This window comes from Mus caroli, chromosome 12 (assembly GCF_900094665.2).
Source record: "Mus caroli chromosome 12, CAROLI_EIJ_v1.1, whole genome shotgun sequence".
In the NCBI taxonomy this organism is placed as follows: domain Eukaryota; kingdom Metazoa; phylum Chordata; class Mammalia; order Rodentia; family Muridae; genus Mus; species Mus caroli.
This window is the reverse complement of record NC_034581.1, coordinates 4677768-4699622: the sequence shown is the minus strand read 5'-3', so window position 1 is coordinate 4699622 and position 21855 is coordinate 4677768. Positions and strand designations below refer to the sequence as shown.

General features: G+C 43.8%; 1 protein-coding gene across 1 annotated transcript in view; it reads right to left on the bottom strand.

The window, feature by feature from the left end:
• Apob (apolipoprotein B) overlaps positions 1 to 14663 on the bottom strand; it is a 38207-nt gene extending 23544 nt beyond the window's left edge. Inside the window, exons 1-15 of the mRNA XM_021178578.2 lie at positions 14437 to 14663; positions 14051 to 14089; positions 12949 to 13064; positions 11667 to 11812; positions 9491 to 9644; positions 8689 to 8844; positions 7174 to 7298; positions 6414 to 6499; positions 4635 to 4854; positions 3658 to 3885; positions 3333 to 3450; positions 3079 to 3225; positions 2118 to 2329; positions 1626 to 1863; positions 1042 to 1218 (exon numbers count right to left, since the gene is read on the bottom strand). Coding sequence (XP_021034237.1) covers positions 1042 to 1218; positions 1626 to 1863; positions 2118 to 2329; positions 3079 to 3225; positions 3333 to 3450; positions 3658 to 3885; positions 4635 to 4854; positions 6414 to 6499; positions 7174 to 7298; positions 8689 to 8844; positions 9491 to 9644; positions 11667 to 11812; positions 12949 to 13064; positions 14051 to 14089; positions 14437 to 14518 — 2244 coding nt within the window. The 5' untranslated portion in view covers positions 14519 to 14663. The remainder of the gene's footprint in view (positions 1 to 1041; positions 1219 to 1625; positions 1864 to 2117; positions 2330 to 3078; positions 3226 to 3332; positions 3451 to 3657; positions 3886 to 4634; positions 4855 to 6413; positions 6500 to 7173; positions 7299 to 8688; positions 8845 to 9490; positions 9645 to 11666; positions 11813 to 12948; positions 13065 to 14050; positions 14090 to 14436) is intronic.
• Between the last annotated feature and the right edge of the window lie 7192 nt (positions 14664 to 21855).

The following is a 21855-nucleotide window of genomic DNA, read 5'->3' as shown; positions in this document are numbered from 1 at the left end:
CCTGCTTAGCCCACTATCCCTTTCCTAGGAATGAATGCTAGGGATTTCTTGAGAAAAGGTGGCTATTGTATAGATCAGATGGAAGTATGAAAAACATGTGACTGCAGATCCACAACTAGACACAAACAAACAAACAAACAAACAAACAAACAAACAAACAAGCAAACAGCTCCAAGAACTGACATAAGGCACCCGGAAGAAGATCCCAAATGGATCAGCTTTTGGTGGAGGTCAGAAATCAAAAGTTAACCATAAGTTAACACTCGAAAACAAGCTATGGCCCTACTTCTAAACCTTAAATATATATCTGTGTTCCCTGGAATCTTGCTAAAATGGGGTCTGATTCAGTAGAACTTGGGTAAGCCCAAGAACCATCATTTCTAACAAGTGTGTGTAGTTTTTGTTGTTGTTGTTGTTTTTTTTTTTTTTTATGGTGCCAATCACACAGACTATACTCTGAGTTAAAACAATCAGAACAATAAGAAACTCTAGCATGTACAATCTAGTTTCTACTCCTTAATATAAGAGTTCCTTGCCAGCTTCAAGGTGAACTTTGTTCTCACTGGCCAATGCACTGATATGAGTGACAAGTGAAGAAAAGTTGTTAATAATAATGAAAATACTAGCTTAAAAATTATAATTGTCTGCTTATTGAACAATCAGTAATAATATCATGGGCCATGTAACTTATTTCATGTAGTCATTAAATGGTGATGTGAGCTATGGATTGTTATCTAGAAACAGATTGGCAACCTTCCTAAGGTGCATGGCTTGGTGTGAATCCAAACTCTTGTCTGATGTGGCACACTCTTAATCATTCACTGGAGTGCCTCTACTCGACCTTGTTCCCACTAAATTTCCAAGAGTCCCTTATCTCTAGAAGACACTGAGTCTTTCTTAGTCCCATCAAAGTGTCTAATATATAGTCACAGTGACCATTTCAGGCAGGTAAAACTTTAATTGCTTCTAGGCATAGAGATGAAGGTCTGGCAGTGAAACCCAACAATTCCCTTTAAAAAAAGTTATTTAACAAACACATACCTGTTCATGCTTGTCATCTGTAGTATAGCCAAAGTGGTCCACTAAGACCTTGGAGACACCATCTGGAACTCGGCCATTGACCCAATACAAAGCCTTGTTAACACTGTCTGGGAAGAATCCTTGCTTACCAAAAAGAGCTTCTAGTGTTGGCTCAAACCCTTTTCCTTCTAAACCAATCTGAGAAAGAAAATCAGGCAAAATATGCCATTAGACTTTTGGTTGTACGGCAGCTCCTGTCTCCCCCATTCCAGCCATTTTAAGCTCATGTAATTAAACAGGCAGCGGATGAACATGGCAGAAACACTTGATGGAAGTTGTTTACTTAAACCTCAGCTGCTAGAAGACATCACTAAGGACCAGAAAGGATAAATAATTAAGGATTTAGAGTTGGGATCAGATGCAGGGTTTGATGGGGGAGGAATCATGTGGAGACATTTTCTAGGGTTTGGGTTCCAGGGATTGCTCTGAGACATAACTTTGTCTCTATATAGTCTAAGGACTCATGTTTCAGATGACCCCTAGTGGAAACAGATGATATTGCACAGAATGGGCAAACTACACAGAGCTCCTTCAGTCACACATACCTCAAACAGATCAAGTGAAGCAAGTCCAAAGACTGTGAGGGTTGTTTTCAGCAAGCTTTCTTTGGGAAGATAACTGCTTGGATCAAATATAAGATTCCCTTCTATTTTGACTGAGACTGGGTCGAACATTGGGAGAGAAGCAGATTTGGAAATCTGATAGTTTCGGGAAAATTTTTTAAAGTCCATGATCGTTGGAAATTGAGAATTCTCCAGAGCATTTTTGATCAAAATTTTCAGACTAAATGAAAAGAAAAATAGACTTTGAGTCAGAACCCTATGTCACTTGTCTATAGTCACCTCACGTCCCAAGCATATATGAATTTCTACTGGCAACTAAGGTATATGGACTTATATGGCCCCAAAATTTGGTTCAAGGTCTGTGCTGCACATCACTTTAAGTATCCATGAAGTCAGGCAGTGACAGAATGGGGGAATTGATGTCCCAGCCCAGGATTTTCAGTCGCTGATGGGGGAAAAATGATTCTCACTTACTCTTGGACATACAGTTCTTCTGAGTTCAAGATGTTGGCAATGTGAGATGCCACGAAGTTCTTCACCTGTTCACTCTGTTCCCATTGGAGAAGTTGGGCAATTTTGTTAATATCTGATGAGGAAGGGCTCTTCATCAGCAAGAGATAGGCAGCCAGTCTCTTTTCCACGGGAGCGACACCATTTACAAATGTATCAAAAAGGATCGTTCGGACCTGCATTGGAAGATATATTGAGATGGCTTTCTTTTGATCAAGACAGAGCATATCTGGTGGATGCTGGCTGGCATGTCTGCCAATGCATGTTCATGAGAAGTCTAATTTCTTTCTCAAGTGGCTGCAAATGCTGATACCTAGTCTTCTTCAGTGTCCCCCAGGGTGACCAGCCCAAGGAATGGTCCCCAGAAGATTTGAATAGAATATGTGCTGAGCTCAATCGCACTACAGCACATGAATCATGACCAACTTATGACTTGCGTGTAGATCTGCCACTTAAGAACAATTTGTCTTAATGTAGATTATTTCTAATTGTCTAGTTATTAGACAATTAGATTATTATCTAAATAAGATTATTTTAATAAGGAAAAAGATGGAAAGTGATAGTAAGTTTGCATAAGATGGTTTAATGCTCTGGGTTTTTTTCCACCTAAGGTAAGATCAAATTCACTATTGAATTTGATCGGGTAGTACCAATGTTTCCCTAAGATGAGATGATGATCAGTTTAGTTGTAGGGTAGCGTGTAGCAAAAAAAATATATGTGTTCTACCTCGTGAATTAGCTGCAACATAGTGTGTCTTTCATGTTTAGAAAGTACTAGGATGTCAATGCGTTTATTGAAACTAACACAAAGATGATGGTACTGGGAAACCCAGTTGGTGAACCAGATAATGGGTTGTCGTTATACTTCCTGAATCTTGTTGATCAGCATAAACTTTCACTTTTAGGACCACACAGAGAACTTTACCTCATCTTCCAGTTCCATCTTCCTCAGGGCCTGGATAGCAGCTTTCTGAATCAGCAGAGATGGCTTTGTACTTCTTACACAGTTCAGGACTGAGGACTTGAGGGCTGGCATTACTTGTTCCATGGTTCTTCCCATATTTCCAATGACCTTCATTGAAGAAATGAAACAAGAGCTCATCTCAGTGCAGAAATAAGGGCTTTCCAGGATGGCCATTTTTGAAATGATGTATATAATGCAAAATACGGAAAGAATACCCTCAGAATCAAGAAGGTGTGGTCTTCATTGCCCGTGCATTCATTGTCAATCTGTTTCAACAGGTAACCGGCGATATCCTGCAGAACTGGGCTCCTTGAATGGTCCACATCAAAATAGCTACCAAGTTAAAAAAAAAAGTGAGAGGGATAGTTAAACCTTTTTTAAAATCCAAACTCGTGTTTGTTAATTCTTATTTCAAACTGTCTCTCCCAAATTGAGCAATAGAAAAATGGGAGAAAGTGCCAACATGAAGCAGAGATTTGAGGGTTCCTTTTCTCTCAGGACAAGAGATGTAAGGCAGAGCAAGGCAAGGTGGCGTCTCACCTGTTAACCGCGTGGCTCAGTGCATACAGAGTGGCTCGGCTCTGCTGCTCCTTGGCAGTGTTAAAGATTTCCTGCAGCCTCTGTGTTGAGGGATTTGGGATCAGAGCCATCAGGTAGGTAACAATGTCAATCAGGAGGGGGTGAGCCTTCTCAGTTTTCAGCCACTGGAGGATGTGAGTGTAGCACTGTGGCTGTCCACACTGAACCAAGGCTTGTAAAGTGATGGGGCTGAGAAGAGACATAGAGAGAGAGAGAGAGAGAGAGAGAGTTACACAGAGGACCCTCATGACAAATCCAGTATTCTCAGCACCTGGCATATTCTCTGCCAGGAGAGTACTTACACAGCCTTTTTCACTACACAGAGCTAACCATCTTTCACACTATAGCTTGAAGTCCAGTAATCCTGATGACTTCCTCCACGATGTTTTCCCTAGGGATGCTACCACTATAGAAACATCATGGAGGGAAGTCAAAGGACCCAGACCTGAAGCCAATGAGTACTGTTATCACGGTCCTTTTGTGGGAACATAGACTGTGCCTTGTCAGCAGAAGCATGGGCTATTCCTGGCCTCAGTCCCTCCTGTGAAGCTTCTTAGCACATAGAACAAGTATTATCTGTACAGCAAGTGGAGAAATCGTTCTGTTTATCTGAGATCTCTTTCTGCTAGCCTTAAAGGTTCAATGGAGGTCCTTATGGTGCTCACAATGGAGTTAGGAATTAGAAGATGCCCATAAAATGTTAGAGTTATACAGTGCTCTTGTATGTTAGCACCTGGATACATGTATACCTTCATGCTATGTGTCTCTTGCCTACAAAACTCTAAGCAACTTAGATGACGGTTCACAGGCAGTAGGTATTAGCCAATTAACTGGTTATGTGAGTTAACAATTAAATAGTTCCCGAGATTCCTGGGCTAAAGGTTCTGTAGCTTTCACAGGTCATTTGATAATTTGATTTGTAACCTTTAGAGAACTACCTGGACACTGCAGTCAGCTGTGGCAAGAGGGATGTGATTGCTTCACCAGTGAGGCCTCTCAGCTCAGTAACCAGTTTATTGAAGAGATTGGCTCTCTGAGCATTCTGCTCTGAGATGGACAATTTTTTCAGTTCTTGAAGGGTCTTCAAAACAGCCTCAGCCTGCTTTGGGGATGACGTGGACTTGGTGCTCTCAAAGGCCAGACCCATCCGGTGGGTACCTGGAAGAAGAGAAGTGCCAAGGTAGTTTTACTTCTGTATGTAGCTCAGTGTCTTTGTGGACTGCAAACTGGAAATGGCATAGGTATCAGCAGAGGGGAAAAGAAAAGGCAGTGATTATGTCATCAACTCCTATAGGACATCAGACTCTGAGCTGGGTATTTTCATTCACTCATCATTGTCTTTTTGAAGGGGAATGTTCTACAACTTAATGAGAGGCTAAGGGAAATAAGAGAGCAACATAATTTGATAATTCTTCCAAAAATCTTATTTTTTAATTTATCTGTATCTCTGTATGGATTTGTGTGCATAAATGCAGGTACCCACAAAGGGCAAAACAGGGTGTCAGATCCCTTTAAGCTGGAGTTTCAGGAACTTGTGAGCCATCCAGTGGGAGTTCTAAGAACTGAACTCAGGTCCTCTGGAAGAACAACATGTGATCTTAACTGATAAGCCATTTCTTTAGTCCTATTACTTCGAGAATTCTTACCCAAGAACTCTCTAGGAGTGTGAGGTCAACCTGGAGTTGAATCCAAGTTTGTGTGAATCTGGCATCAAATCATCTTGTGCTATACAGAATGGCTAGGAAGCTCTGCTGCTGCCATGGCAACACCAAGGCTAAACTCAGTGGTACTCACCTATCAGTTCTTCCACTAGGAGCCTATGGAGAAGGGATACTCTCCTGTAGTCCCATTAGCTCATGGAAATGAGCTATAGTGTTGACTTTGACTAGACTTAGGCACTCATTCTATGACTGAGACTACCTCATTAAGCCTTACACTGTGCCATTTCCTTCTTTGGCAGTGGTTTTCAACCTTCCTAAGGTTGTAACCCTATAACAGTTCCTCATGTTGTAGAAACCCCCAACAATAAAACTATTTTCATTGCTACCCCATAACTGCATTTTTGTTAGTTATGAATCATAATGTAAATATCTGGGTTTTCTGAGGGTCTTAGGCAACTTCTGTGAAAGGGACATTTGATCCCAAAGGGATAATGAAACATGGGTTGAGAACCACTAGTCTATGGGATGGACATATAAACATGTGTCTCCACCCTCTGAACTCACAGGATCTACCAACCAAGAAAACAATAAAATAATGCACAAATACAAGTGTTGACAGACAAATATACAAAGTGTTGCTGCCCTGGGGTTAGACTAAAATTCTTTCAAGTTCTTTTTAGCTCCAAAGATCAATTCCTTAGATTACTACCTGGCCTGACTCTGAAGTTCCTTTTCTGCTGGCCCTACATCATCTGGAATGGGTCTGAGTCTTATAAATGTAGGATGTTGTCAGTGCTACCAGAGTGATCACATTCAACTCAGTCTTCCAGTTTCTTCCTCATAAACTACCAGACAGTTGGATATTGCCTCCCTTTCCTTTGTCTCACAACCCTTTGACATCCTCTGAAATGCTCTCTTGATTGTTGTAGTCCAATGGCCAGAACACCAGAACACTTATTAGTCTGCAGACATTCAACAGGGAACACACTAAGAGCTCAGCCCTGAATGACACCCTGTGGATAGATTTCATGGCATTCAGGGGACATAAAGTCTTACCTTCACTGAAGAAGCGACTGTTGGTCTTAGGTGTGTCTTCAAGACTCAGTTTCTGTGTAACACGCGTCATGATCCCATACTTATTCCTGGTAACAGAGGAAGTACATTGCATCATGGGTGACCAGTTCTTGGGATAACATTATTCTTTTCAAATTGAAAGGTCTCCATCTATTCCTCTGTCCCCATTCTGCCCACCTTTCAAAGGATGTTGAAATCCATACATCTCGATATTCCAATGGGTGGTGCCCACCACTTCCTGCTCACACTGACTATCTTTTATTATACTTTACACCAATCTAGAATTCCAAAAAGGGTTGGGACTATGGCCCAGCCTTAAAACTCTTTCCTAACTCCCACAGCTCAGTCTCACGGACATAGCAATTCTCTAAAGAATGTTAATTGAATGTCAGTTTTTAACATGGATTTGGATATATAAGTCTCTGTTGGGAAATCCCAAATCCTTCATGAAGCTCTTTTAAACTAGGGCATCATGCAATGAACAATTCATATTTTGTTTCTGGATCTAGAAGCCCTCACGGTCTGAGTCTGAGATACCTTTTGTTGGTCTCAAATTGTTCCACTTGCTCAAGATCTTTCTGGCAAATTCCCTGTGATCTTAAAAGCAGGACAGAGATGGCAGCCTCTGCCCAGTACCTTCCACAGCTTCCTCTAAGCCTATCCTAGTCTGGAACTGGGCACTCTGGTGTACAGCTCCACAATCCCATTAAATGATGGGCATTGGAAGCAGCAGGTAACCTACTTGTAGGAGAAAGGCAGGAAAAGATGCTGCTCATCACAGACAGCTTCAGACACATGCTTCCTCTTGGGATCCAGGGTGTACTGACAAGATTGGCTGCTGCTGATAAGAGTTGACAAGGGGTGGACCTGTGCACAGGATCAGAGGAAAGCATTTCGATTAGTCCCTGGGATTTCAAGCTGACTCTTCTGCCATAGAGCATTGTCTTCAAGGAAGTAGAGGATAGAAGTCTGCAGCACTAGTGAACTCAGTGAAAGGAAGAGAACTCAACAACTGACGTTAGCCAAAGGGACATAAGACAGCACACTCAAGGATGAAATTCCATCCCAGTGGAGTGTCCATCATGTATAACATATACCCTGCATCCCATGCACATGTACACCTCGAAGCTTCCATTTATAAAAGCTTTTTAGTTTTTCAGCTTTCTTCCACATCTATGACTCTGCCCAGTGCAATAGGAGAATGGGAGATGCTTGATCTTTCCTTGTCAGGCCCAGGGCTGCTTCTCTGCATAACTCAGTTCTTTTTACCAATTATAGTATGTCCCTTACTGGTAGATGTATAAACTTTGTTGCCATGTTAATCTGGAAGCACCTTGAGGGGAGGCTGCCCACCCACAGTTTATCTGATTCCCTCTTTTGTTTCTTCCTTTCTTCTCTGTCTTCCTCTCTCTCTCCCTCTCTCTCTCTCTCTCTCTCTCTCTCTCTCTCTCTCTCTCTCTCTCTCTCTCTCTCTCTCTCTCTCTCTCTCTCTCTCTCTCTCTCTCTCTCTGTTCTACCCAGAGTAAGGATGAACACAGGGCAGACTCTAAGAGAAGATACCAAGTCAGTGCATTGGCCTTGTCTAACTCGGCCCTCATGGTCATCAGACCATCTCTTTCTACTTCAAGGACAAAGTCCACGAAGATTGTCAAGGATGGCAGGAATTGTTCAGTAGTTCATGTTGACTGAGACAATCTGTGACTCATGTCCTGGAATGTGTTGCAGGGACTGGGCAAACCCAGGGAACATGCACCATAGGACCCCGTGTAGCACCGTGTGGGGGCTGTGAAATGGAAGCTTAGGTGGGACCTTGAGGACTTTAGCTCTACTTGGGATGGGAGAACAGGAAGCTGAGACACATTCATGTCACTTCATGGCCTGAGGGAAATGAAAGAACATAGGCCTCATAAGTTCTGTAGAGTGTACTTGCTCAGGATAACCAACTCTTGTCCTAAGTGACAGACCCAAGAGGGAAGAGAAGTGACAGGAATATCATCTTAGGGTTACACAGGAAGATGGTTGGTGCTGTGACAGAAGGAGAGCAGGAAGGACCAAGCTTTGAGGTTGGAGTCCAGAACCCAGATCCAGTCCTGGGATAATTTCTAATAGCCCTTCAGCCTGGTCAGTCCTTCTCATTTCTGGTTTTTAGGGTCTCACTAAAGTTCTATGTAATGCATAAGCTGGTCAGGCTCTTCTTAGAGATTTCTACTAGCTAGAACATTCCAGAATGTGTACGATGATGCGGTATGAGACTCACCAGGCCTTTGATGAGAGCGAGAGGGCTGACACTTGTGCTGATGGGCTGGAAGCCGTCACACTGCTGCAGGTTTCTCTCTGTGGACATTTCTGTTGGTACAGTTCCCTTTCTTGAATTCACGGTAACCTGAGTTGAGCAGTTTCCATACACAGTATCCTGTGGGAGCCCAAGATATGGTTAGGTACACTCAGTGTGGGAGAACATCACCAGGTGCTTGAGAGGGACTCGGAAAGACATCTGGGTATAGAGGCAGGGGGGAGATGGATTGAGGGAGTTTTCTTTGCTTCCAGGCAGAGGATAGCATTGCTGAGCCTGGCTAGCTGATATTTGGGGGTGGGGGACAGACTCATGAGGGTTGGTTTTAAGGGCAGGACCAGGCAGAATGAGTCTCTATTGTCCAAACAGTGGAGTTCAGAGCTCAGAGCATAGGCAGAGCTCAGGAATTTTCTTGTGCTTGAAGGACATTGCATTCTCCCCAAGGTTGACTTAAAATAATCTGCTGGGTGTCTAAAATACACAGGGGGAAAAACCCTGAACCATAGCTAGTGGAGTAGTAGTTAAAAGTCCCAGGAAAAGGTTTAAAATTAGACCCAACCCCATCAAAATGTTAAAGGATGTCTATCAGTAAGCTCCGGGGACATGGGGAACTATGACCCCTGATACTCATACCAATCTAGGGTTCCCCACGTAACTTCTATATCTCTCATCAACAGGCAGTGCATTTTATCTAAACTGAGGCTGGCCTCTGACATGTGAAGAGGACTTTGAAAAGTCCACTATCATCAACGTCTAAGATTCTCACCAGGAACAACTCTTGTTGGTCCTCTTCTGTCTCCGGGGGAGCCAGAAGAGCAGAGATGATGCCCCTCTTGATGTTCAGGATATATTTAGGTTCATCCTTGTCAGGGTAAAGAACAATTTGTTTCCCTTCAGGAATGGCCAGCTTGAGCTCGTACCTGCCCAGGAGAAAGGAGTTGCATGTTCACAGAAAAGCCATGCTTCCACTGCGAGCCCACAGAAGGAGCTGGGGACTTGGGAAGCTCCTCTGTGGTTCTTCTTTGGATGGACTTTCTTTATACATATGTTTCCATTCCCATACATTCCCCCAAAGTCTTCAAATAATGGTAAGTTTTTCTTTCTTTTTTCTTGCCTTTTAAATTTTTTGTCTGGGCTCATCCCCCACCCCATCCCTGCCCCCCATGTCTTCCTCCAGGCTCCCTGTTTCTATGGGCATCACTGTGTGTCCTTCAATATCAGCACCTGTCCATATGACTTCATGCAGACTCAGGAGGATGACAACCCAGAGATCATGCCATGTTTTACAGGGAGGACACTGCACTGTGTGTGCTTGTTCATCTTGATTTTGATTTTCTTATTTAATGTGTTCCAGGAGCATCTGCATTACTTGCTGTAGCTCCACGAGAGTCTCTACTAAACTTCACACAGCACTATGTTCTTTGTTTATATATGGCTCCTTAAACAATGCATCCTTTGAGAGCTTTGTCATCTTCTCTTCCTGGGTTTATTTTGTGGTCACCCAGATGATATTGAAATAAACATCCACATACATCTATTTTCACACATGACTTTTTATGTAGATGGGACAGAGTTCTAGAGATGAGAATTGTTATGTCAAAGTACAAATATTATCAACTGGATATATAAATATCAGTATTGCCCTGTGGCTTTCATTTCTATCACTAGTGTATGAAAATATACTCTTCTTCCCTGTAGCAATGAGTACCATCTCAACTTCTGTAGCCTAATGGGTGTGGAGTTAGAAATTCTCTCCTAATACATTATTTGCATTTCTCCACTACCAGTGAATCTGAGTTTCTCTTCATACAGTTGTCAGATGTTCATTTTTTAATCCACTCTCAGGCCAAGATGGACGGTCAGGTTAACTATGATCTTAGGTGCTGCCTTCCTCTTGGGGATTGCTTGAGCTGTCAAGGCTCTGAAGTTCACAGGAGAGGAGAACCAGGTCCATCTCCCATAGCTCTGAACCTCTCAGAATATTTTAGACACAGCAGCACAAGCCTGGCAAGTCCTTGTGGTCAGGAGGGGGAGTCTCTTGTGTTTATAGCCGAGAAAGGACCATAGAATAACAGCCACTTTCTCCTCCACCGCAGCTTCCCCCTCTCATCTAAGTCTCTAATAAAGTAAGATGTTCTGACAGAAGACAGGAGCTTTTTTTTTTTTTTTTTTTTTTTTTTTTGCCTATTTCTCAGGGAAAGGACTAGGTTTTGACATTTAGCAAATCTGAAAATAGGCAAAGGAAGGTATCCCCCTACTACCATGTTAACATCCCTGCATCTACCTGTGTTCCATTCACGTAAGGCTTCCTAAACTAAGTGGTGCAAGGCAAGGGTGGTGTTGAAAATACTTCTTGTGCTGCACTGTCACTGATGTGTTGGGAGAGATGCCAGCTGTAAATGACAACACTGGTCTTCAGTGCACAGTGGCTGCAGAGCAGTCATGGGTAGGAGACTGCTAAGGTACTGCTGGCCCTTTGTCCTGTATTGAACGGATGCCACACTCTCAAACATATAGGGGTCCATACAGCCTTACGATTTCAGAGTAGCAACTGCTGCCTAATCCACCTGAAGACCCCCAGGCATCCTCCTCGTTTGATTCTATAAACAAGATCTCGCTTGTTTAAACAAACCATCTCAGCTTTATAGTCTTAAAAGTGCTTCAACCATGAGATCTGTTAGAAGAACAATTTAAATGATAATCAAGGGAACTTAAGTAGAGGAGAGTCAATAATACTTCCCTGTTTTAGATAGATGTGAAGACTTCACAGCATCCTGATCTGTGGTAAGCACTGAATACAAATGTTAGCACTCAAAGGCATGCCTCACATGAGCACACACACTAGTATCCCCACGGACCCACACATATGGGCATGTACCACGGTCAACTCATGCAGTGTTCACAAAGCTCAGATACTTAAAAGACATAAACCCACACCTTACCTGGACATGGCAGCTGCAAACTCTTCAGAGTTCTTGGTTTTCTTCATCAAGGCCTTGCCCTCAGGGTTGAAGCCATACACCTCTTTAAGGGTACACTGGTTGGTCCTCATGATGAGACCACAGGTTTGGGGGACCTCCAGCTCTACCTGAGAACAGAAAGTAATAATGCATTGAGGTTCTCCATCTAGAATAGGAGATATTCCTGCAGCCCAGTCTCCAATCAGGACATGGAGGGGAAAGTACTTGGGGTATTGGTCAGAGAGGCACCAGAACCACATGTTCTAAACACATCTCATGGATCCCCATGTCTTGGCTTAGCTTTCTTCTTCCTATGTTAAGATGTTTATGTTTGCATCTCCTATGCACGGAAGAGAGAATGTCCTTGTGTTGGTTTTAAATGTACTCACTTTACATGTAAAGAGTTTGGGGTGATTGCTTAGCAGAAATGCAGAATGGAGCGAGACTTAAGAAAACTAAATGAAGCAAACCAAAATAAAAAGCAAGCAGGAAAAGCGAATGTTTTCCTGACATCGTTTCCCTAAACCATATCTATGAGCATGATGAGTGCTTCCTATGTGGGCAGAATTGAAACGGGCCCTTGGTTGCTTTCTGGAACCATTTCAGAACATTGCAGTGAGATGGAGAAGCTCTGTGTCTGTGCTGTCTGCTCTGATGCAGCAGCAGGCGCCACGGGTGGGTGTTGGCTACACTGAAATACGGCCAGTGAGAATAGAAGTTGCATTTATTCAACCTAAATGGCCACAGGTAGCCAATGCCCATTGCGCTTAACTCTACAGACCAGCACTGTGGTCCACGAGGGAAGAGGATAACTTAGCAAATGGATTTCTCTTCCCCACACAGACCTCAATAGCAGCTCTTGGCTATGCTTTGTGAGAACAGACAGGAGTCTAACAAGTCTCTTGAGAAGTAGTCTATCATTTGAGCAAACCAGGTATTTAAATGTTTCTCCATATTATGCTTGACACCATAAATGTTGCATGCCCAGCGTTCTCCTGCAAAAACCACCTTCTTTTCTGTACTCACTGGATCTCTCTCATGGTCAGATCTACATGCCAATCCTGCTGGCTTCCTAGACCATGCCCCCCCCATTACACTTTGGAAGCTAATGGGAGGAAAACTTGGCTGGAAATTTGGAAATCTTCATTCAAGTGGGGTAATGTCAGTTGAGGTGCTGGGAAGTGCTAGAAGGTTCTATGAGGGGCTCCTGGTGGAACAAGGCTAGGCTTCAGCTGCAGGTTTCTCCAGCCCTTGTCCTCCGTACCTTACAGTTGATCTTGGTGGCGCTTCTGGAGTCAGCTGTGCCCGGGACACCGCTGGAACTTTCAGCTTCATAGTTGTACACGTACTTTCGGAGGTACTTGAATCGAGTTGCATCTTCTAAAGTGAAGAGGAAATAAGTCAGCCCTGAAGATGAAACAACTCTCTAAAGGCAGCAGCTGCTGCGGGCAGAGTGGGACTGTGGCACAGGTGAGAAAGTCACTGAGCACAGGTTACTTGTGCTTGACTTTGAACTACACACCATTGGTCTCTATAGACTTAACATCGCCACTGTTTTAGCTGAGAATGGCGTTTGATCATTTGGGATTCCACGAAAGGGAGGGCCAAGCATCGATTAAATGGAACTGCAGGCCTTTGAAATTTTAAGTTATCAAAGGGACAGGGCTAAGTGTTTTCTCAGTTTGAAAATGCTATCGTGACTAGAACCTATGTATGAAGTACCGGACACAAAGTTAGCTGTTAAGGCTGTCTGGTTGACTTCTAGATACCCGCTCCATAAAAAGAAACTTCTGGAAGATTCCACTGTCCATGACAGGAATTTTTTGATTGTGAGAAAAATAACTGGTTAGGAACCCGGATGTAGTACTGCCATATGGCCACCAGATGGAGATGCTGCCCCATCAGAGGAGAGGCCAATCCTAGAGCTCTGCGGAGGAAGCTGGGTATTGCGGCAAAGCCTGATCCTCTGACCCCTAGGGTAGAGTAAATAGGAAGGGGTGGAGGGGTCTGGAGTTCTGCACAAAGGTTAAAGTCGGCATTTCTTCATCCTCACATACTCTGAATCACTGATTAGTCATCGATAAACAGCACAGTAATGTCTCTCTACAGTGCCCACAGTCTCATCGCTACCTCAGAACCAAGCCTTGGTACAGACAAGAAAGGCAATACACAAAGAGCAGAGATCCTTTGTTGGAGGAGTCTGGGTGCACAGAGATTCAAAATCTTCGCTTGCAGGGGTCTGAGCAGTGCTTTCTAATCCAAGCAAGTGGGTTCTACGTGGAAGGAACGGGAGCAGAGGAGGGTGGATCTGCAGAGGAGAGTCAGGGTGAGAAGTACCCAAGGCGGCTAGTGAAAAAATGCCTTACTTGGACAGCTGAAGCTTAAGTTTTCCAGGACTTCATCTTCTGTAAGAGAAAAGGAGAACCTTGGTTTTCTTGTGTTTTCCAGTGGGTTCCAGGGCCTGACAGGAGGGAGCCCTCACAACCTTAATTATTTTAGAGCTATACAGAGCCTTCTTTTTCTAATTCCCCTGTATAGTGCCCTCACCCGGAACCAAGGAGCCTGCTAGATCTTGTTTTCTCATCACCCCCCTCCCTAGGACCCTACAGCTGCCTTCCCTCTCACCTAGCCCAAGCTACCTAATAGCCAGCCTGCCACCAGTTTCAACCCCAGGATGTAACTGGTGGTCTGTAGCACAGCCCAGCGCTCTGTCCCCACGCTGGCTTTCTCCCAGGCTTCCACCCTAACTCACGAGCCCAGACGCTGGTGTCCAAGAACAGTAGCAGGAACAGCAGCAGTAGCGGCGTCCGCAGGGCAGGCTTTCGTGGGCCCATGGTGGATAGATGGTGGGGTGGCTTCCTGGCTGTGGCCTGGCCACGGGCCTAGCCCCTGCTGCTTGCTCTACAGGGTCTTCGGAGGTGGAGCTCAGGCAGGTACTTGATCCACTGCAGGCACTGATGAGACTGCCTGGCCCTTTGAAAAGTGCTCCATTTATAGGAGGAGCTGGCTTAAGGAGAATTGCCAAAGGTCCAAAGGGCACAGCCCGGGCCTGTTTGCTTTTCCATACAAGCGCATTTCTAGGTGGATAAGACTGGATCTGATGGTGGTCTCACTGCTGGTTCAAACGCCGCCACCTGGGGCTCCCCTCACCCCCGAACTTGTGTTTCTTTCCTCAGGGGGTCGTAGGTTGATAGTGGACTTATTATCCTGTCAGCATGTCCTGACTTTCTCCAGGAGACCACCAACCATAGGGACAATGTCATACCCTGTACCCTGCTCCTGCTCTGACTCCGGAGCCCTTTGGGAAAATGTTCTTTATGTGGAGGCTTCTTCTAAGCTCCTTCCCATTTTGGTGGACTTTGGTTTTGAATAAACAATCCTGTCCTAACTAATTTAGCCAGTGCAGGTGACTGTGAGGTGGGAAGAGAAAAGGGGAAGTCTGGTGTGTGCTTGGGTTTGGTGTCCAAGTCTCCCAGAAAACTAGTGAAGAGGGGGCCCCGGAGATGATCAGCTCCCGGGGTCCACTGTGGGCAGCGCCAATCATGGAAGAAAGCTGGAGGGGTGGAATTGTGATGGTCTGGAAGGCGAATGTCTGTGATGGGCTGTGTGGTCTCAGCACCTCCAATCTAGTGGCGAGGCAATCTGCCCCACAGAGAGAAGCTTTGGGTGAGCAGTTGAGGCAGGGCATGGTGAACATTAATCTGTATGGGTGTTTGGAGCAGGAGGGGGTATTTGGGAAGGAGTGGAAATGGGTCGTAGCTTAGGGACAGTAGAGTATGGTAGAGTATGTCAGGTGTGTGTGTGTGTGTGTGTGTGTGTGTGTGTGTGTGCGCGCGTATCTATCTATCTATCTATATATATATATATATAGATATAGATATAGATATATCTATATATATAGGTTCATGGGCATGCACGCATAGATATGCATGAGCCTGTGTATACATGCATACAGAGGCCATAAGCCAATTTTGAGTGTTTTTCAAAATCACTCTTTACCTTAGCTTTTGAGGCACTGATCCTGAAACTCGCTAACTAGTTTGACTTGACCAGCTACAGCAAGCTCCAAGGACTGTGTGTTCAAATCCTCAGCCCTGGGGCTCCAAGAGTATGCTGTGTCTGTCTTTATCCAGTGAGTGCTGTACTCAGGTCCTCTTGGTCATAGGCAAGCACTTTATGTCCAGGACCTACAGTGTGGCACTTCTGCTTGATTCATGTGGCAAGCTTCTTTTGGAATCGTTCAAATGCTCTGATGAGTCTCCCGAGGCTTCTAGAGCATCAGCTATGGGCCCATGGAGGCACACACACAGCCTGCATCAGCTATGGGCCCATGGAGGCGCACACACAGCCTCCCTTGAGCACACACACCCTCCCACTTTCTCAGAAGAGTCTCATCGTCATGTTTAGTCACTCTCTGCACCTGACTCTTCATATCTGTCCTCACTGAGATGGTGACTGTAGCTACAAATTCCCCATGGGCAGCTAAACTCCCTTTAGTGGTTTGCTGCGTTGGGTTGTGCATGTCCATGTCCAAAGGTGGTCATTTTAGAGGTCTCACCTGAAGGCTAGCCAAGACCCACAGCACTAAAGGACAGGTAAAGTTATTACTCGGAAGCCTCTTTTCTCTGAGCAGGGAACTAACACTGTTAGTGCTTGCAAATGGCTCTGCTTCCCTGCTTTGCTCCAGGGGAACTAGGCAAGAATAGAAACAGAAGTGAGGAGGAGAAGGATTATAGTAAATGAACAAAGTCCAGACTCTCTCTGTTGCTGACAGATGAAGCCCATGACCGACTGTTAGCATCATTGGGGGATGTAATTTCTATGAATTGGGTATGAAGTATGGATTCAATAACCTGGATGCAGAGAAGATGCTGAGATACTCGGATGCTCAGAACCATCTCTACAGCAAAAAGCCCAAGTCTCTGAAGTATTGAGTTCAGCTTATTTTTCTTCTCTTGGTGACCTTTGGAGAATGTCCCCTAGGCTGGGGCTCAGTCTCTATTCTTATCTGTGGACAGGGTCCAGTGCACAGGCACCACACAGCAAATGTCACAGTGCTGAGCTGACAGAGGACACTTAGAAATGCTGAAAGGGCCACATGTCGATTTTCCTTAAATTATAAAATCTGCCTAGATGCTTGGCTAAAAGCCATCTGGAGGTATTTGTGACCACCACTGCGACCTTCATTCATCTCTCTTAAGCACAGCTCTTCTCAGCTCATTGCACTGAACAACTTGGAATATAAGAAACGCACAGTGTAGTACATAGTATATGAGTGAGTTGCACTGAACAACTTGGAAATTTCAAAGGCCAGTTTGCAGAGAGACTTCAAATAAAATGAAGATCCAGGAGACCCCGGAGTATAAGAACCTTGTTGAGCAGAGAAAATCCCAGTCCCTAGAGAGACCACTTGCTATGTGGATATTTGGCTCAAGAGAGGTGGGGATGAATTCTAGCTGACATCATGGGGGGTTGCAAGACATCAACCTTCTAGGTCTCTGTGTGGTCACAGGATTAATAGTATCTATTTTCTAGGATTTTCTCTTTTGAAAATTAAGGAAAATGATGTGAAATACAAGCCATCTAGCAAGATGTCTGGGAAATAAAAGGCATTTGATAAAGAATAATGGTTACCACTCCTTATGTGTATGTTACAGTGGATGCATGTTTGTTGGGTACCTGTCTGAACTCAGGAACCACAACACAGAAGCAGAGGTTAACAGAACACAGGTGGTGACTCAAGGCCAAGGGATGGCGGGGGGGGGGGGGAAGAGCATCTGTGAGGGATTGAGATCCCGAATCATCATCCATTTGACATCTCAGATTTCTGAGTGCTTAATATTACTCTCTTCCCAAAGTAGACGGAGACCCTGCTAAAGCAAGCTGGCTAGTAGCTGTCACTGACCTTACACACAGACAAATCTCAGCTTGTCACTATGACTTATCAGCTCACGAATGCAAAGTCCTGTTGGTTGGACAACCAATTTAATAGTCACAGGGCTCTGGAGTTTCTCTGGAAAATCATATGACCAATGGAATTTCAAGAAACCAGATCATGTTAAACAACACAATTATATCCCCTGGAGCAGAATTTTCATTCTGATTTTTTTTTTTTTTTTTTGTGGGTGACCAAGTTCAGGGAAACACAGAGGTTTTTAATGTCCCCAGAAGCCCACTATGCTGAATCCAGTGGGGCTCAAGTGCTGGAGTAGCTGCTCAGACGTACTTTCCTGAACATAATAAATGAATCTATGCCATTTAGTTATACCCGATTGCTTCCAGGGAATTTATGTACAGTGACCATGATGCTAAGTAAACGTTTTCAGTGATATAAAATGAAGAAATACATTTTGATATAAATTATTCCCAGCCAGGCTGTTACAAAAACAACAGCAAAACTCCTGTGGTAAATAGGGACTGGTGTGGACAATGATTAATTAGGCCATCTCTTTTCTGCTCCTGACAGCATTATAATTGCAAATGATGCCTGGAGGCTAGGAAGTAAATTTCAAGAATTATAGAGATTGTAGATGGAACCATGCCCAGCAATTCAGAACATGCAAATAACAACGTGTGATCACACACACACACACAAACACACACACACACACACACCCCTAGATATATACATAGGGACACACACATGCTCGCTCACATAATCATATACAGCAAGATAAAGGGGGAGCCATTGGTGGATGGCTAGGGGACACTCTAATGGCGATCAGTGTCAGCCAAATGGAGACGCTGCAGGTGAATGATTATGAATCTCCCATGAGGAAGCAAAAACAAACATTTTTATTCTGTTATTCTGCTACCCAAGAGATAAGGTCAGAATGTCAGGTGGCTGTTTTTCCTAGGGAGAAGGGTCAGAGGACAGCAGGAGTCAGTGTGCTGAGAGCTCCCCTGAGTAGGGGTTATCTCTATCTTGACTTCAAATCATCCTTCCACTCCTTCTCTCCTAGCTCCTGAAAGGACTCTTTCCTTGGGACCACTCCAGGTAGACTTGATGGCTTCTGGCCCTGATTTCTTCCCAATCAATTTCAGTATGGAACATGGATCATGAAGGATCTTCACACATGCGTGATCAATAGGGTCTAGTGCTGACAAATTTAATTATATTTTAGCCTGTAACATTCTCTATTTTTTTTTTCACTTGTTTGTCTATTATCTTACTTTCCAGAGAAACAAGCTTGTCAGGCAAGGACCATGATGCACATATTATACATCCTTTTCTTGGCTTCCTAAGCACCAGCACTTCACGCCAGATGAGGGGGAGCGTGGCTAAGGATAGGTACTGTTGGTACACATCCCACAGTCCTGGGAAAAGATGTTTTTTCCTGCATGCCTTCATAAGTACTCTTAAACATGGCTACATGTGTTTAGTATCTGAATTTAGGATATGTAATGAATTTGAAGCTATGAGAGAAGAAGGAATTGCAAGCATGAATTATAGGGCAGCCTTTGAGAGTGGTGTCAGGTCTCTTTCTGTGATGGAAGGATGGTCTCCAAGGCCTCTTCTATCTAAAACCGACTGTTGTAATTCCACAGAAAGCTGGGGAATTAAGAAATAAATATATTGATCACATTGCTTCTAAACTTTGTCATGGTTAGAAGCTCAGGCTAAGGATTCAGAATTCCTGAACATGATGGGATTCTGAGAGGCTCTCTAATTCTGCAAAGATCATACTCATACATACATACAAGGTAGAGGATGACAGATTTCTGAGGGAGGAGAAGACAAACTTTTCCAGGGACAAGACAACAGATCATATCAACCATAACCTCTACAATTTCTTATTCAAGTTTGGGTTTAAGTTTCATCCCTACCTTGACCTCATTCACTTTGGTGTTGTTAATTGCTTTTAAAATTAATCATTTAAAATATTGGTCTATGTGTGTGTGTGTGTGTGTGTGTGTGCACATGTGTGTGCTTGTGTGTGGGTGTATGGCAATGAGGATGGAGAGGACAGAGATCGAGCTTGAGAGTTGTTCCTTGTCTTCTACCTGCTTTGAGATGGAGTCTTTTTTGTTTGATGACGTGCTGTGTACTCCAGGCTAGCTGTCCCATGAGATCTTGAGGTATTCTTTATTCTCTATCTCCCATACTGTCATACGAGGTCAGGAATTACACACATGCATCATCGTGTCCAGCTCCTTCTATGGATCCCAGAAATCTTTGCAGCAAGTATACACTCACTGAATCAACTATATGGCTCCATTTTTATTAAAAGAGATGACTTTATATTTTCATAAGACTAAAGCCAGAAGGACATTGTGCTCAGAAGGATAAAACCTGTGCTAGGGAGAGGCAGCTGGAGACATAAGTAAGCCTGTCAGGTTTTGGGGACTGTCCCAGACACTGTCCCGTGATAGCTTACAGGTGAGAAGAAGCTCAAAATCTGAGTACAGGCCAAACTTGTACATGTGGCATCAATGCCGCTGAACTGAAGAGGACTGATGTAGTCTACAAGCCCAGAATGGATAAGATCGAGCTGGGTCATTAATCCTGGGCCAGCTTTGAGTCATTGTGTGAGTGCTGTTACTGAAGATGGTAGCAAGTTAGGATTATGTGTGAAGGGTCCAGTAGTCTGGGATGTAGCCAGCACACTGGGGTTCTTGAGACAAAAGTGAGACCTGGGATGTGGAGGGAGCACAATATGGCAGGCTTGGGCCAGGGCCAAGGCCAGGCCAGGGCTGCCAGACTAATTAAAGCCATCATTGTTATTGCAGGTTACTAAGACAGCACATGATGCACTTGACATTGAGGGTGGCACATGTGGCTTTAAAGCTGTAGGTCACACAGAAGGCCATAAGCACTGGGCTGAAGGCTCCTTGTTAAGAGCTGTGAAAGAAGATGTAGGAACAAGAATTAGGAGCCCCAGAGACAGAGATGATCATACACATCAACTGGAGACTAATTGCATTACTTAAGAATGCAGAAACTGAGATAGAGACAATCAAGGGTTTATTTTGTTTGTTTGTTTTTGCCATTGCTTTACATGGTTTAAAAATATTTTTTTTTCATGAGAATAACTGAACTGGGTCCACCTAGTTTACAATCTAGAATACTCATTCTGTGCTAATTGCACTATATTAACTTCATAAAATTGCTTAGAGATTGCTCTAAAAAGATGACTCTTTAATTAGTATCAGTATAGTTACTTATAATTTATTGCTTAATGAAAGTGGAAAAATGTAATTGACTTTCTGTGGGTTTGAATTTAGAATGAATATTACTCTTCAGTTCATCACAGAAATGCAAAGGTTTGGGGTCTTAAAGGGCCAGAGGTCCTTGAATAATTCTCCTTACAACGGGCATGCTCATCAGTCTTTAAATACCTGGGCAATATTATAGTCAGCTAGTATTCAAGGGTTTGTAAGAGGGGAAACACCCCAGCTTGTCTACATATGGCTGTGTGAATCCCCCTCTATCTTCACTCCCCAGATACATATACATACCTCTACCCTCCTATACCTAAACATATATGTGTGTGTGCATGTGCGTGTGCGTGTGCGTGTGCGTGTGTGTGTGTGTGTGTCTGCAGAGGCCAGATGGAAGTATGGGATCTCCTGGAGCTGGAATTGCAGGCAGGTGTGAGATGCCAGATGTGGGCACTTCCTGAAGTAGGGTCCTCTGGTAAAGCAGCAAGGACTCTTAACAGTGGAGCCATTCCTTCAGCCCCAAGGTAAGCACTTTCCAGTATTAAATGAGTAAACATTTAAAGATGTGCTTATTGGCTCCTCCTCCTCATCATCATCATCACCACCATCATCATCATCATCATTATCATCATCAGAGACATGGTTTCACTGTGATCCCCCAACTTGAAATCCTCCTATCTCAGTTTCTTGGATTTTGACACTTGATTGAGTTCCTGGGGCATTTTATTGTTAAATTCTAATATTTTATGTTACCTATCCAAGTTTGTAATCAGATTTAGGGTCTGTAAATATTTTCCTCTCAATCTGAACCATAATTTAACTTGATTTGCAGTCCACATGCTTTAAATTTTGATGAAGTCCAATTCATTCTTCTCACCTGCCGCATGTCCTTCTGGTGGTTTCTCTGAAGAGCCATTGTCTAAAACCAGGTCAAGCAAATCTGCTGCTGTGTTTCTTCCTGGCAAGCTGACAGTTTTAGGCCTGTCACGAGTGTCTATAATCCATTTTG